Source organism: Bubalus bubalis, chromosome X (genome assembly GCF_019923935.1).
Source record: "Bubalus bubalis isolate 160015118507 breed Murrah chromosome X, NDDB_SH_1, whole genome shotgun sequence".
Taxonomy (NCBI): Eukaryota; Metazoa; Chordata; class Mammalia; order Artiodactyla; family Bovidae; genus Bubalus; species Bubalus bubalis.
Genome location: NC_059181.1, coordinates 75,392,657 through 75,406,691, shown reverse-complemented (window position 1 = coordinate 75,406,691; position 14,035 = coordinate 75,392,657). Strand labels below are relative to the sequence as shown.

The window sequence follows — 14,035 nt, the reverse complement described above, 5'->3', positions numbered from 1 at the left end:
ATGGCTTTTATTTTTCAATTTGTTAATGTGGTGTGTTACAATGAGTGATTTGTGGATATTGAAGAATCCTTGCATCCCTAGGATAAAGCCCACTTGGTCATGTTATATGATCTTTTTAACATGTTGTTGGATTCTGATTGCTAGAATTTTGTTAAGGATTTTTGCATCTATGTTCATCAGTGATATAGGCCTGTAGTTTTCTTTTTTTGTGGCATCTTTGTCAGGTTTTGGTATTAGGATAATGGTTACCTCATAGAATGAGTTTGGAAGTTTATCTTCCTCTGCAATTTTCTGGAAGAGTTTGAATAGGATAGGTGTTAGCTCTTCTATAAATTAGTTTTATTTTTATAATAAATTATGTGGGCTATCACAGCAATAAATACCAAATGTAAGTTAATGTATAGGAGAGTATCTAAATCCTACCCTGGGGAACTGAGAAAGGATGAGTTTGAAGAATAAGTAGGAAGTTGGAATGAAGCGTGACGAGACAAAAACAACACTGAGACACTAGCACAGGCAGAGAAAGAGGTAATAAAAGAGCAAAGCATGTTTATGAAGCAAGTGGTATTATAGATAACATACTGGGCGGGCCAAGAAGTTTGTTCAAGTTTTTCTGTACAGTGTTATGGAAAAACCCAAATTAACTTTTTGGCCAACCCAATATTATATACTTGATAGTAGGGTGGGTGGGGAGACGGAAAGAAGGATTAAAGTTTAACTGGGATCATATATGAAGGCCTTGTATGTCATGCTAATGGGTCTTGATTTGATTCTGTAGACAATGTTGAGTCACTGAAGATCTCAGGAAGACAACTATGTCATAATAATCTGATAGATGGGTTAGAAGAATAGGGTAGCAGACACTATATATTAACTTAAACTGAACACCATTCCAAATCCCTTACCACTTGCCTTTCTCTTCATAGACAAAAATGTAATTTGCCAACCTTAAATTTGACTTACAAGACAAATTCTGGTTAAGATATAGACAGAAGTCTTTTGAGAGGGATTCTAATAAATAATTTAATTCTCTGATTAGAGGGAGTCAGAAGTATCTGGTACAGTTTTTTGTAACCCCTTTTCCTACTTTGAATGTGTGTGTTCCCGAGAGGTATAGGAGCCATTTTGTGATCATGAGGTGAAAAATCAACATGCTAAAGAGTAGAGTAGAAAGAGAAATATATCTAGATCCTTGATGACACCAATGAGTCACTATACCAACTCTGTACTGACCAATTCCAGACTTTAAACAGACTCATTTATTTAAGCAGCTACAGTTAACTGGTTTACTGTTACTTATAAGCAGAATGCAATGTTAAGTGACAGAAAGCAAGACTGATGGCAAGCAGATTGACCAGAAGCATATATAATAATCCAGGAAGTGATGATGAAGACCTGAATGAGAGTAAGGATTAGAGAAAGTACAATTGATTTGAGAAACACAGAAGTGAGAGACATGTAGAGACAATTTAGTTTTAGGTCTTTTGATATTGGGGCTTCCCAGGTGGCTCAGTGGTAAAGAATTCACCTGACAATGTAGAAGATGCAGGTAGACCTGGGTTCGATCCACTGGAGGAGCAAATGGCAACTCACTCCAGTATTCATGCCTGAAGAATCCCATGGACAGAAGAGCCTGGCCTCCTGAGAAACCTGTATGCAGGTCAAGAAGCAACAGTTAGAACCAGACATGGAACAACAGACTGGTTCCAAATTGGGAAAAGAGTATGTCAAGGCTGTATATTGTCACCATGCTTATTTAACTTATATGCAGAGTACATCATGTGAAATGCCAGGCTAGATGAAGCATAAGCTAGAATCAAGATTACAGGGAGAAATATCAATAACCTCAGATATGCAGATGACACCACCTTAGTGGCAAAAAGCCAAGAGGAACTAAACAGTGTATTGATGAAGGTGAAAGAGGAGAGTAAAAGAGCTGGCTTAAAACCCAACACTGAGAAAACTAAGAGCATGACATCTGGTCCCATCAGTTCATGGCAAATAGATGGGGAAACAATGGAAACAGTGACAGACTTTGTTTTCTTGGGCTCCAAAATCACTGCAGCCAATAAATTAACATAGCTCCTTGGAAGAAAAGCTATGACAAACCTATGCTGTGCTGTGATTAGTTGCTCAGTCATGTCCAACTGTTTGTAACCTCAGGGACTGTAGCCTTCCAGCCTCCTCTGTCCATGTGGATTCTCCAGGCAAGAATACTCAGTGGGTTGCCATGCCCTCCTCCATGAGATCTTCCCAACCTAGAGATCAAACCCAGGTTTCTTGCATTGCAGATGGATCTTGTCTATTAAAAAGCAGAGATATCACTGTGCTGATAAAGGTCCATCTAGTCAAAGCTATGGTTTTTCCAGTAGTCATGTATGGATGTGAGAGTTGGACTATAAAGAAGACTGAGTGCCAAAGAATTGATGCTTTTGAACTGTGGTGTTGGAGAAGACTCTTGAGAGTCCCTTGGACTGCAAGAAGATCCAACCAGTCAATCCTAAAGGAAATCGATCCTGAATGTTCATCGGAGGGACTAATTCTGAAGCTCCAATACTTTGGCCACCTGATGCGAAGAGCCAACTCATTAGAAGAGATGCTGATGCTGGAAAAGATTGAAGGCAGGAGGAGAAAGGCATGACAGAGTTTAAGATGGCTGGATGGCATCACTGACTCAATGAACACGAGTTTGAGCAGGCTCTGGGAGATGGTGAAGGACAAGGAGGCCTGGAGTGTTGCAGTCCATGGGGTCACAAAGAGTCAGACACGACTAAGTGATTGAACAAGTATTGATATTGAGAACCTCTATGGGATATACAGGGCTTTCCAGGTGGTGCTAGTGGTAAAAGAACCTGCCTGCCAATGAAGGAGACGTAAGAGATGTGGGTTCGATCCCTGGCTTGGGAAGAACCCCTGGAGGAGGGCCTGGCAACTCACTCCAGTATTCTTGACAGGAGAATCCCAGGATTTCTGGAGAATCCCTGTGGGCTACAGTCCATAGGGTCACAAAGAGTCGGACATGACTGAAGCAACTTAGCACACATGCACATATTGGATATAAGATAGACATGACTAATAATTAGAAAAATAGATACACACTTCTGGAGAAATATGGAAGATGGAAATATTAATAATAAGGACGTATAAATGATGCTTGGAGTCAGTGAAGTATGTTGAATGGAAATGAGAGAGCATTGAATGAGAAAAGACAAGAAATGCAAACTGAGGAGCCTTAACATGTAAGGGATTCAAAGCAAGAGAAGAATGAGTAACAAGAGGAGCAGGAATAACACTAAAAGGAGTACTGAATTTTAGGAGGGAGTAGTTACGAGTCAATCATTACATAAAATTCAAGTAGGTACAGAGGATGAGATTATTAGATAGCATCACTAACTCAATGAACATGAATTTGAGCAAATTCTGGGAGATAGTGACGGATAGGGAGACCTGTCTATGGGGTCACAAAGAATCAGACATAATTTACTGAAAAACAACATAGAGGCAAAGGTGTAGCAAGTTATAGAGGAATTGAAATTGAGAACTTAAGAAAATGACATTAATTACTGTTTTATGAAGTCTGAAAATCATAGGAAAGAGAAAGAAAAGATAGCTCAAGAGGAAGAGGGAGTTAGGGAAAGGTTTTTGCTACTGTTGTTTTTGGATAAAGAGGATTTGAAGCTGTTAGAGACTGAGGAAAAGAAATCAGTTGAAAGAGAAACAAAAGACTGAAAATTAAACAGGATGGAATATGGTACTAGAAAAGACGGAAAGGAGATCTGGAACACAAATAGAAGCATCAACTTTAGAAAAGGGGGATGCATGGCTGAAAAGAGGTAAGTCTTGAAAACAGATGGGAAGAAGTTGGGAAAGACTATGTCTAATAACTTATTTTTTTCCTCTCTGTAATAGGAGACATAGTCTTCTTTGGCAGGTATAGGAGGCTTCAGAATAAGAAAAAAGCAAAAGAGTTCCAGAAAAACATCTATTTCTGCTTTATTGACTATGCCAACGCCTTTAACTGTCAATAAACTGTGGAAAATTCTGAAAGAGATGGGAATACCAGACCACCTGACCTGCCTCCTGAGAAACCTATATGCAGGTCAGGAAGCAACAGTTAGAACTGGACATGGAACAACAGACTGGTTCCAAATAGGAAGAGGAGTACATCAGGGCTGTATATTGTCAACCTGCTTATTTAACTTATATGCAGAGTACATCATGAGAAACGCTGGACTGGAAGAAGCACAAGCTCGGATCAAGACTGCCAGGAGAAATATCAATAACCTCAGATATGCAGATGACACCACCCTTATGGCAGAAAGTGAAGAGGAACTAAAAAGCCTCTTGATGAAAGTGAAGGAGGAGAGTGAAAAAGTTGGCTTAAAGCTCAACATTCAGAAAACTAAGATCATGGCATCTGGTCCCATTACTTCATGGCACATAGAAGGGGAAACAGTGGAAACAGTGTCAGACTTTATTTTTTTGGGCTCCAAAATCACTGAAGATGGTGATTGCAGCCATGAAATTAAAAGACGCTTACTCCTTGGAAGGAAAGTTATGACCAACCTAGACAGCATATTAAAAAGCAGAGACATTACTTTGTCAACAAAGGTTCGTCTAGTCAAGGCTATGGTTTTTCCAGTAGTCATGTATGGATGTGAGAGTTGGACTGTGAAGAAAGTTGAGTGCCGAAGAACTGATGCTTTTTAATTGTGGTGTTCGAGAAGACTCTTGAGAGTCCCTTGGACTGCAAGGAGATCCAACCAGTCCATCCTAAAGGAGATCAGTCCTGGGTGTTCACTGGAAGGACTGATGGTAAAGCTGAAACTCCAATACTTTGGCTACCTCATGCGAAGAGTCGACTCATTGGAAAACACCCTGATGCTGGGAGGGATTGGGGGTAGGAGGGGAAGGGGACAACAGAGGATGAGATGGCTGGATGGCATCACCGACTCGATGCACTTGAGTTTGGGTGAACTCCGGGAGTTGGTGATGGACAGGGAGGCCTGACATGCTGTGATTCATGGGGTTGCAAAGAGTCGGACACGACTGAGTGACTGAACTGAACTGAAAACCTCTCCTGGAGACCAGAATAGGAAACTACATAGGAATCAGTAGAAGGAAAGCTAAGCAGCACTGAGGCGTCCCATGTAGCACATGGTCCTCTCAAACAGACTTATTTTTGGACATCTAAGAGGAATTAGCATTAATTAAACAAAGAGACAAAGCCAAGCACATGTCATAAAATATGTATATTTTATTATATCTCTGGTAAATGCAAAACAAACAGGGGGGAGGGAACACAACCTTCCACACACCATTCTAATTTAGCTGATATTAATTCAGAAAAGCTACAGCAAATATATATGTGTATATGTATATATATTTTATATATACACACTTTTTTTTTTTTAATAAACACCCTTAAAGTCATGAAATGCATCCTAATACTTCTACCTCTGCCTCCTCAGTGATCATTTAATGTTGTTTGGATTGTATCCAGTTTGCGTTTTAGTCACTAATGTGATTTTTCAAACTGTACATTAGAAGATGTAAGGGGAAAACTTGGTTTAATTTATATCCTATGCATCAGTTACACGTTACATGATTTTTTTCACCATTATTTGAAACTTCACACGTCTTGTAGTTCTCTATGCAGACTATTTCAGCTTCTAGTGCTGTACATATCTATATCTTCTGGATGGGACTGCCCGTGATCCATGAACTTGAGGTCAGGCATAAACTGTGTAGCACCTGATAAAGTATTAAAATGAAAAAGAAAATTAGTCATTAATTTAACAAAATTCTTGTTGATATGGGGGGCACATCAATGAGCAAAACAGATAAAAATCTCCACAAACATGGACCTAACATTCAAGTTGGGCAAAGGAGAAAATAAGTTAAGTAAACGGCATGTCAGATGGTGGTATGCAGAAAAATAAAACAGGGTGGAGAGGCATATGGAGAGATTGGGTAATCTGCAATTTTAAACAGGGTGGCCAGGGAAAGAAAGCCTTATATATTTGAGCAAAGAACTGAAGAAGGTGCAGGTATGAGCCCTGTAGCTATTTGAGGGAAATGACTTACTGGAGGAGCAGGTGGCAAGTGTAACAGACTTTAGGCATGTCTGAGGAGCCATAAAATAGCAAATATGGCTGTAACAGAGTTAGCAAGATGTGCTGATGGTGGATGCAATGAGTGTGATAGAAGTCATAATCAGAAAACAGTGGAATGCTAGGCCACACAGGTCATAGGAAAGTTTTTCTCTTTTATTCTAAGAGATGAGAAGTCACTGGACAGTTTTGAGCAGAAGTGTAACATAATATTATGTTTTTAAAAAGATTACTCTTGGCTATGGGTAGAAGAGAGTGTAGGGAAATAAGCATAGAAGTATGGAGACGAGTTAGGAAGCTATTATAGCAGAGAAGACTGCAGTACACCAGGATGGAAATGCTAATGGCTTTTATTAGGGCAGTGGAGGTGGTGATAACTTAAGGACAGGATTTCCAAAATGGATTCAGTATGTTGTGTGAGTGATACTCTTTAATTTGAGAAACTAAAAGAATGGAGATGACATTTACTGAGATGGGGGAAATGTAGAAACATGTTTTGTTGTTGTTGTCATTCAGTTGCTCAGTCGTGTCCAACTCTTTGCAACTTTATGGACTGTAGCCCACCAGGTCCCTCTGTCCATGGAATTTTTCAGGCAAGAATACTGGAGTACGTTACCATTTCCTTCTTCATGGCATCTCCCCCAAATCAGGAAATGAACTTGCATCTTTTGCATTGGCAGGCAGATTCTTGACCACTGAGCAACCAGGGAAGCCCCAGAAGCATGTTTGGGAGAAGGTAAATTAATTGTTGAGTTTTGGGTGTGCTATATTTGAATTGCTATCTAGACATCACTTCATGGCAAATAGATGGGGAAACAATGGAAACAGTGACAGACTTTGTTTTCTTGGGCTCTAAAATCACTGCAGCTATGAAATTAAAAGACGGTTGTTCCTTGGAAGAAAAGTGATGACAAACCCAGAAAGCATATTAAAAGCAAAGACTTTACCAACAAAGGTCCATTTAGTCAAAGCTATGGTTTTTCCAGTGGTCATGTATGGATGTGAGTTCAGTTCAGTTCAGTTTAGTCGCTCAGTCGTGTCCGACTCTTTGCGACCCCATGAAACGCAGCATACCAGACCTCCCTGTCCATCACCAACTCCCGGAGTCCACCCAAACTCACGTCCATCTAGTCAGTGATGCCATCCAACCATCTCATCCTCTGTAGCCCCCTTCTCCTGCCCTCAATCTTTCCCAGCATAAGGGTCTTTTCAAATAAGTCAGGTCTTCGCATCAAGTGGCCAAAGTATGGGAGTTTCAGATTCAAAATCAGTCGTCCCAATGTACACCCAGGACTGATCTCCTTTAGGATGGACTGGCAGGATTTCCTTGAAGTCCAAGGGACTCTTAAGAGTCTTCTCCAACAACACAGTTCAAAAACATCAGTTCTTTGGTGCTCAGCTTTCTTCACAGTCCAACTCTCACATCCATACATGACCACTGGAAAAACCATAGCCTTGACTAGATGGACCTTTGTTGGCAAAGTAATGTCTCTGCTTTTTAATATGCTGTCTAGGTTGGTCATAACTTTCCTTCCAAGGAGTAAGCGTCTTTTAATTTCATGGCTGCAATCACCATCTGCAGTGATTTTGGAGCCCCCCCAAAAAAGTCTGACACTGTTTCCACTGTTTCCCCATCTATTTCCCATGAAGTAATGGGACCAGATGCCATGATCTTAGTTTTCTGAATGTTGAGCTTTAAGCCAACTTTTTCACTCTCCTCTTTCACTTTCATCAAGAGGCTCTTTAGTTCCTCTTCACTTTCTGCCATAACGTTGGTGTCATCTGCATATCTGAGGTTATTGATATTTCTCCCTGCAGTCTTGATTCCAGCTTGTGCTTCCTCCAGCACAGCGTTTCTCATGCTGTACTCTGCATATAAGTTAAATAAGCAGGGTGACAATATACAGCCTTGACGTACTCCTTTTCCTATTTGGAACCAGTTTGTCGTTCCATGTCCAGTTCTAACTGTTGCTTCCTGACCTGCATATAGGTTTTTCAGGAGGCAGGTCAGGTGGTCTGGTATTCACATCTCTTTCAGAATTTTCCACAGTTTATTGTGATCCACACGGTGAAAGGCTTTGGCATAGTCAATAAAGCAGAAATAGAACTCTCTTGCTTTTTTGATGATCCAGCAGATGTTGGCAATTTGATATCTGGTTCCTCTGCCTTTTCTAAAACCAGCTTGAACATCAGGAATTTCACAGTTCACGTATTGCTGAAGCCTGGCTTGGAGAATTTTAAGTATTACTTTACTAGTGTGTGAGATGAGTGCAATTGTGTGGTAGTTTGAGCATTCTTTGGCATTGCCTTTCTTTGGGATTGGAATGAAAACTGACCTTTTCCAGTCCTGTGGCCACTGGTGAGTTTTCCAAATTTGCTGGCATATTGAGTGCAGCACTTTCACAGCATCATCTTTCAGGATTTGAAATAGCTCAACTGGAATTCCTTCACGTCCACTAGCTTTGTTCGTAGTGATGCTTTCTAAGGCCCACTTGACTTCACATTCCAGGATGTCTGGCTCTAGGTGAGTGATCACACCATCATGATTATATTGATCGTGAAGATCTTTTTTGTACAGTTCTTTTGTGTATTCTTGCCACCTCTTCTTAATATCTTCTGCTTCTGTTAAGTCCCTACCATTTCTGCCCTTTATTGAGCCCATCTTTGTATAAAATGTTCCCTTGGTATGAGAGTTGGACTATAAAGAACCCTGAGGGCCAAAGAATTGATGCTTTTGAACTGTGGTGTTGAAGAAGACTCTTGAGAGTTCCTTTTACTGCAAGGAGATCAAACCAGTCCATCCTAAAGGAAATAAGTCCTGAACATGCATTGGAAGGACTGATGCTGAAGCTGAATCTCCAATACTTTGGCCAACTGATGTGAAGAACTGACTTACTGGAAAGGACTCTGTTTGTTTTTTATTTTATTTTTTAAAATTAAATTTATTTATTTTAATTGGAGGTTAATTACTTTACAATATTGTATTGGTTTTGCCATACATCAACATGAATCCACCACGGGTGTACACGTGCTCCCCATCCTGAACCCCCCTCCCACCTCCCTCCCTGTACCATCCCTCTGGGTCATCCAGTGCACCAGCCCCAAGCAACCTGTATCCTCCATTGAACCTGGACTGGCGATTCGTTCCTTATATGATATTATACAAGTTTCAATGTCATTCTCCCAGATCATCCCTCCCTCTCCGTCTCCCACAGAGTCCAAAAGACTGTTCTATACATCTGTGTCTCTTTTGCTGTCTCGCATACAGGGTTATCGTTACCATCTTTCTAAATTCCATATTTATGCGTTAGTATACTGTATTGGTGTTTTTCTTTCTGGCTTACTTCACTCTGTATAATAGGCTCCAGTTTCATCCACCTCATTAGAACTGATTCAAATGTATTCTTTTCAATGGCTGAGTAATTTTTGGGCTCCAAAACCACTGCAGATGGTGACTGCAGCCATGAAATTAAAAGACACTTACTCCTTGGAAGGAAAGTTATGACCAACCTAGACAGCATATTGAAAAGCAGAGACATTACTTTGCCAACAAAGGTTCGTCTAGTCAAGGCTATGGTTTTTCCTGTGGTCATGTATGGATGTGAGAGTTGGACTGTGAAGAAGGCTGAGCGCCAAAGAATTGATGCTTTTGAACTGTGGTGTTGGAGAAGACTCTTGAGAGTCCCTTGGACTACAAGGAGATCCAACCAGTCCATTCTGAAGGAGATCAGCCCTGGGATTTCTTGGGAAGGAATGATGCTAAAGCTGAAACTCCAGTACTTTGGCCACCTCATGCGAAGAGTTGACTCATTGGAAAAGACTCTGATGCTGAGAGGGATTGAGGGCAGGAGGAGAAGGGGATGACAGAGGATGAGATGGCTGGATGGCATCACTGACTCGATGGACGTGAGTCTGGGTGAACTCCGGGAGTTGGTGATGGACAGGGAGGCCTGGCGTGCTGTGATTCATGGGGTCGCAAAGCGTCAGACATGACTGAGCGACTGAACTGAACTGAATACTCCATTGTGTATATGTACCACAGCTTTCTTATCCATTCATCTGCTGATGGACATCTAGGTTGCTTCCATATCCTGGCTATTATAAACAGTGCTGTGATGAACATTGGGGTACACGTGTCTCTTTCATTCTGGTTTCTTTGGTGTATATGCCCAGCAGTGGAAAAGACTCTGATGCTGGGAAACATTGAAGGTGGGAGGAGAAGGGGACGACAGAGGATGATATGGTTGGATGGCATCACCGATGTGATGGACACGAGTTTGAGTAGGCTCCAGGAGTTGGTGATGGACAGGGAGGTCTGTCGTGCTACAGTTCATGGGGTTGCAAAGAGTCGGACACAACTGAGTGACTGAACTGAACTTACTGAACATCTGAATACATATACTGAGTAAGCAGAAATGTGACTCTAACGTTCAGGAGTCTCCTGGGCTGGTTTATAAATTTTATGTTCCTAAGGTATAAATAGCATCTAAAACTATGGGACCATATGAGGTCATCCGTAACATCATAAAAGAAGTCCAAAGAATGAGACCTTTGGATACTCCAAGTTTTTGAGGTTAAGAATATTAGGAGAATATAGCAGAGAAGACTGAAGAAACAGCCAGTCAGTGAAGTAAGAGAACCAAGAGTAAGTGATATCCCACAGGCCAAGTAAAGAGACTGTTTCAAGGACGAAGGAATAATCATTTCTGTTAGAAATTACTGATGGATTACATAAGATAGAGATTGGGAATGGAACCTGGATTTGGCAGTGTGGATCAATGTGATCTTGATAAGCTGACTGTGTACCAGGCAAGATGCCACATTATTTTCATGCATTATCTCAGAATAACACTGTGAGATAGATGACATTTTTATATTATTCATGTTTTACAGATAAGGACATTTTAATGTAGATAGGTTAAGAAACTTGACCAGTGTCATCAAGGTGATAAGCATTGGAACCAGGACTGAATCCAGTTTTGTCTGACTCCCAATACAACAACCCTGGATCTTCTGAAAAATGGGGGTTAGAGTATGCAGAAGTGTCACAAAATGTCACAAACCCTGGGGTTAGAGTAGTCACAAAATGTCACAAAATTGTTTTTAGTATTCAACATAATAATATATACAAAGTGGTACATATAATACCCTGTGTATGTTAAGTAGGTAAGAATAGTTTTTATATTTATTTTGTGACATACACTAAAAATATTTTTCACAATTTTTAAAATTTTAAATATTTTTCAAATTCTGATTCATTTTGAAATGATTTTTTTTTTTTTTTACATTTGAGACACATCTTTTTGCCAGAGAGAAATTTAGTTTCTAGTTAAAAGTGAGAAATAGATTTACATACAATTATTTATTTTACATCTACCTTTTCAGAAATAGTTTCTGTTTTATAAACTGGGATAGCTCTATATGTAACTTCACCACTAAGTATATTTTAAAAACAGCCAGATCTTAAATAATCACTACGCATGAGAAGAATACAGTTCTCCATAGACTTTTAACCTGGAATCCCTTTGGAGGAGGGGAGTCTGTGGAAAGAATTCATATGATCTATGAACTTGGATAGGGGAAATTTGTCTTTGTTTTCATTAACCTCTGACTGAAAATGAATGTCTTCTTCAATAATGAATGCAGGCAACAAACCACAATACTATCCTCTAAGAATACCTTAGACTCTGTCACTAATAGAAACCATAGATATTTTCATATCACACTGCAGTTGCAGATATCTTGAAATATTTATACTTACTACCACTTCAAAATTATACCCTTTTTCAGTATGTTGTTAATTATTGTTGATTAATACAACTAGGGAAGCTCATACATTACTGTGTATTTTGTTTATGTATTTAAAAACATTCTGAGATGAGGTCTGTAGTACAAGTAGGTTAAGAAACAGTGTTCTGACTGCTCCTTTTCCAAATGTATCTTCCTGGTGGAAGCTTTTGGTCAGTACAAGTGAGAAATATACTAAGAAATAGTTTTATCAAATAGACATACTATAGTTCAGTTCAGTTGCTCAGTCATGTCCAACTCTTTGCAACCCCATGAACCGCAGCACGCCAGGCCTCCCTGTCCATCACCAACTCCCAGAGTCCACCCAAACCCATGTCCATCGAGTCAGTGATGCCATCTAACCATCTCATCCTCTGTCGTCCTCTTCTCCTCCTACCCTCAATCTTTCCCAGAATCAGGGTCTTTTCAGATGAGTCAGCTCTTCTCATCAGGTGGCCAAAGTATGGGAGTTTCAGCTTCAACATCAGTCCTTCCAATGAATACCCAGGAGTTATCTCCTTCAGGATGGACTGGTTGGATCTCCCTGCAGTCCAAGGGACTCTCAAGAGTCTTCTCCAACACCACAGTTCAAAAGCATCAATTCTTTGGCGCTCAGCCTTCTTTATAGTCCAACTCTTACCATAGACATACTATAGTAAGCATTGAGAAATACTTATTTTATATAAGTCTGAATGTGTCTGATTTGCTTAAAAATGTCCATTGACTGACTAAGTTTTCTAACACTCTACTAACTTTCTTAATTTATATTCTTGTTCAAAATCTGGTCAAATAGTCAGCTCACCTAAATTTGAAAGGCTCTGTTACCTTTAGATCCCCATCTCTCAAAATTTGTTGAGAGGCTTCAGATTTTTTGTTTATTCATAGCTTATGTTGGTCATTATTAACTAGAGGAATGTACATACAGAATTCCCTGTGGAGCTTTTCCTATAATCCACCTGCTTGGAGGCCTCACCTCTGGAAATTCTAATTTATAATTCTTATGTAGAGTGAATTTTAGAAAAAAAAAAAAAAGAAAGAAATTCAAGAAATTGTGATGTGGATCCCTCTGGCTTAGAACCACTTAGCCTAGGTCATTTGATTTCTGCCTTTTTAAAAAGGGTTTGTCTCATGCTTTTCTGAGTAATTAAAGATTATACCTTTCCTCAAATATTTCTTAATCCCTTTTGATAAAAGGCTCTCTGTCCTCCCAAAGAATTAGCCATCATAAAACTCTTCTTGAATCTCATTCTCCTAATCATCAAAATGATTTTCTTTGTATTTTATCATAAATCTCAAATGAAAAGCTATTTATGCTTAGCTTTTTATAGTCGACTTAAAAAAAAAAAACTGCTGTTATAGCAAACAGGTAAAGAATGAAGATGTTTATTAAAAAGCAATGAATTATTGTCTCAAATAGCCATTAGGTATTATCTGTTCATTGATAATTTAGTTCACTCCTTATCTCATTTATATTTTAAGCAAGTTAGGTATCAAAAATAGGACAGATCACTAATAAATTGCTGAGTGAAGTTATGAATATTAGAGATTCTATTTTTGTTTCTTCTGTATAAAATCGGGATGATACTCAGTATTCAGCTGTCTCAGTAACTGAAACACTTAAACATATTAATCATTGCAAAGTGCATTCTCACACTGATCTATTCTTTCCATTCTTTTTTCTCTCTGGCTTCAGTTTGTCTTTTTTATCCTATATTTGAGTTCATTATTTCTGTCCTCTTTTTGTATACAATCTGCTATTAAACCCATCCAATGAGTTCATAATTTCAGATACTGTATTTTTCACATCTAGAATATCCACTTGATTTTTTCACAGATTCCAACTGGCTGTGAAATTTTCCATCCTTTCATCTATTTTGTTCATCATATTTTCCATTTGATATATTAGTCATAGTTATTTTAAAGTGCTTTTCTTCTAACTTCAATATTTAGATCACCTGTGGATCTGCTGTAATGTTTTTTTCTCTTTTCTTAGTCACATCTTCCTGTCTCTTTGCATGACTAATATTTTATTTGTAGGACTTCCCTGTAGCTCAAATGGTAAAGAATCTGCCTGCAATTCAGGAGACCAGGGTTCTATCCCTGGATGTGGAAAATCCTCTGGAGAAGGGAACAGC

At 39.3% G+C, this 14,035-nt stretch overlaps 1 protein-coding gene across 3 annotated transcripts in view; it reads right to left on the bottom strand.

The window, feature by feature from the left end:
- Positions 1–5,237: 5,237 nt before the first annotated feature.
- Positions 5,238–14,035, bottom strand: part of APOOL (apolipoprotein O like) — a 103,271-nt gene continuing 94,473 nt past the window's right edge. For all 3 annotated transcript variants that reach the window (XM_006065023.4, XM_006065025.4, XM_006065024.4), the window contains one exon: positions 5,238–5,754. In XM_006065023.4, coding sequence (XP_006065085.1) covers positions 5,666–5,754 — 89 coding nt within the window. In that variant the 3' untranslated portion in view covers positions 5,238–5,665. The remainder of the gene's footprint in view (positions 5,755–14,035) is intronic.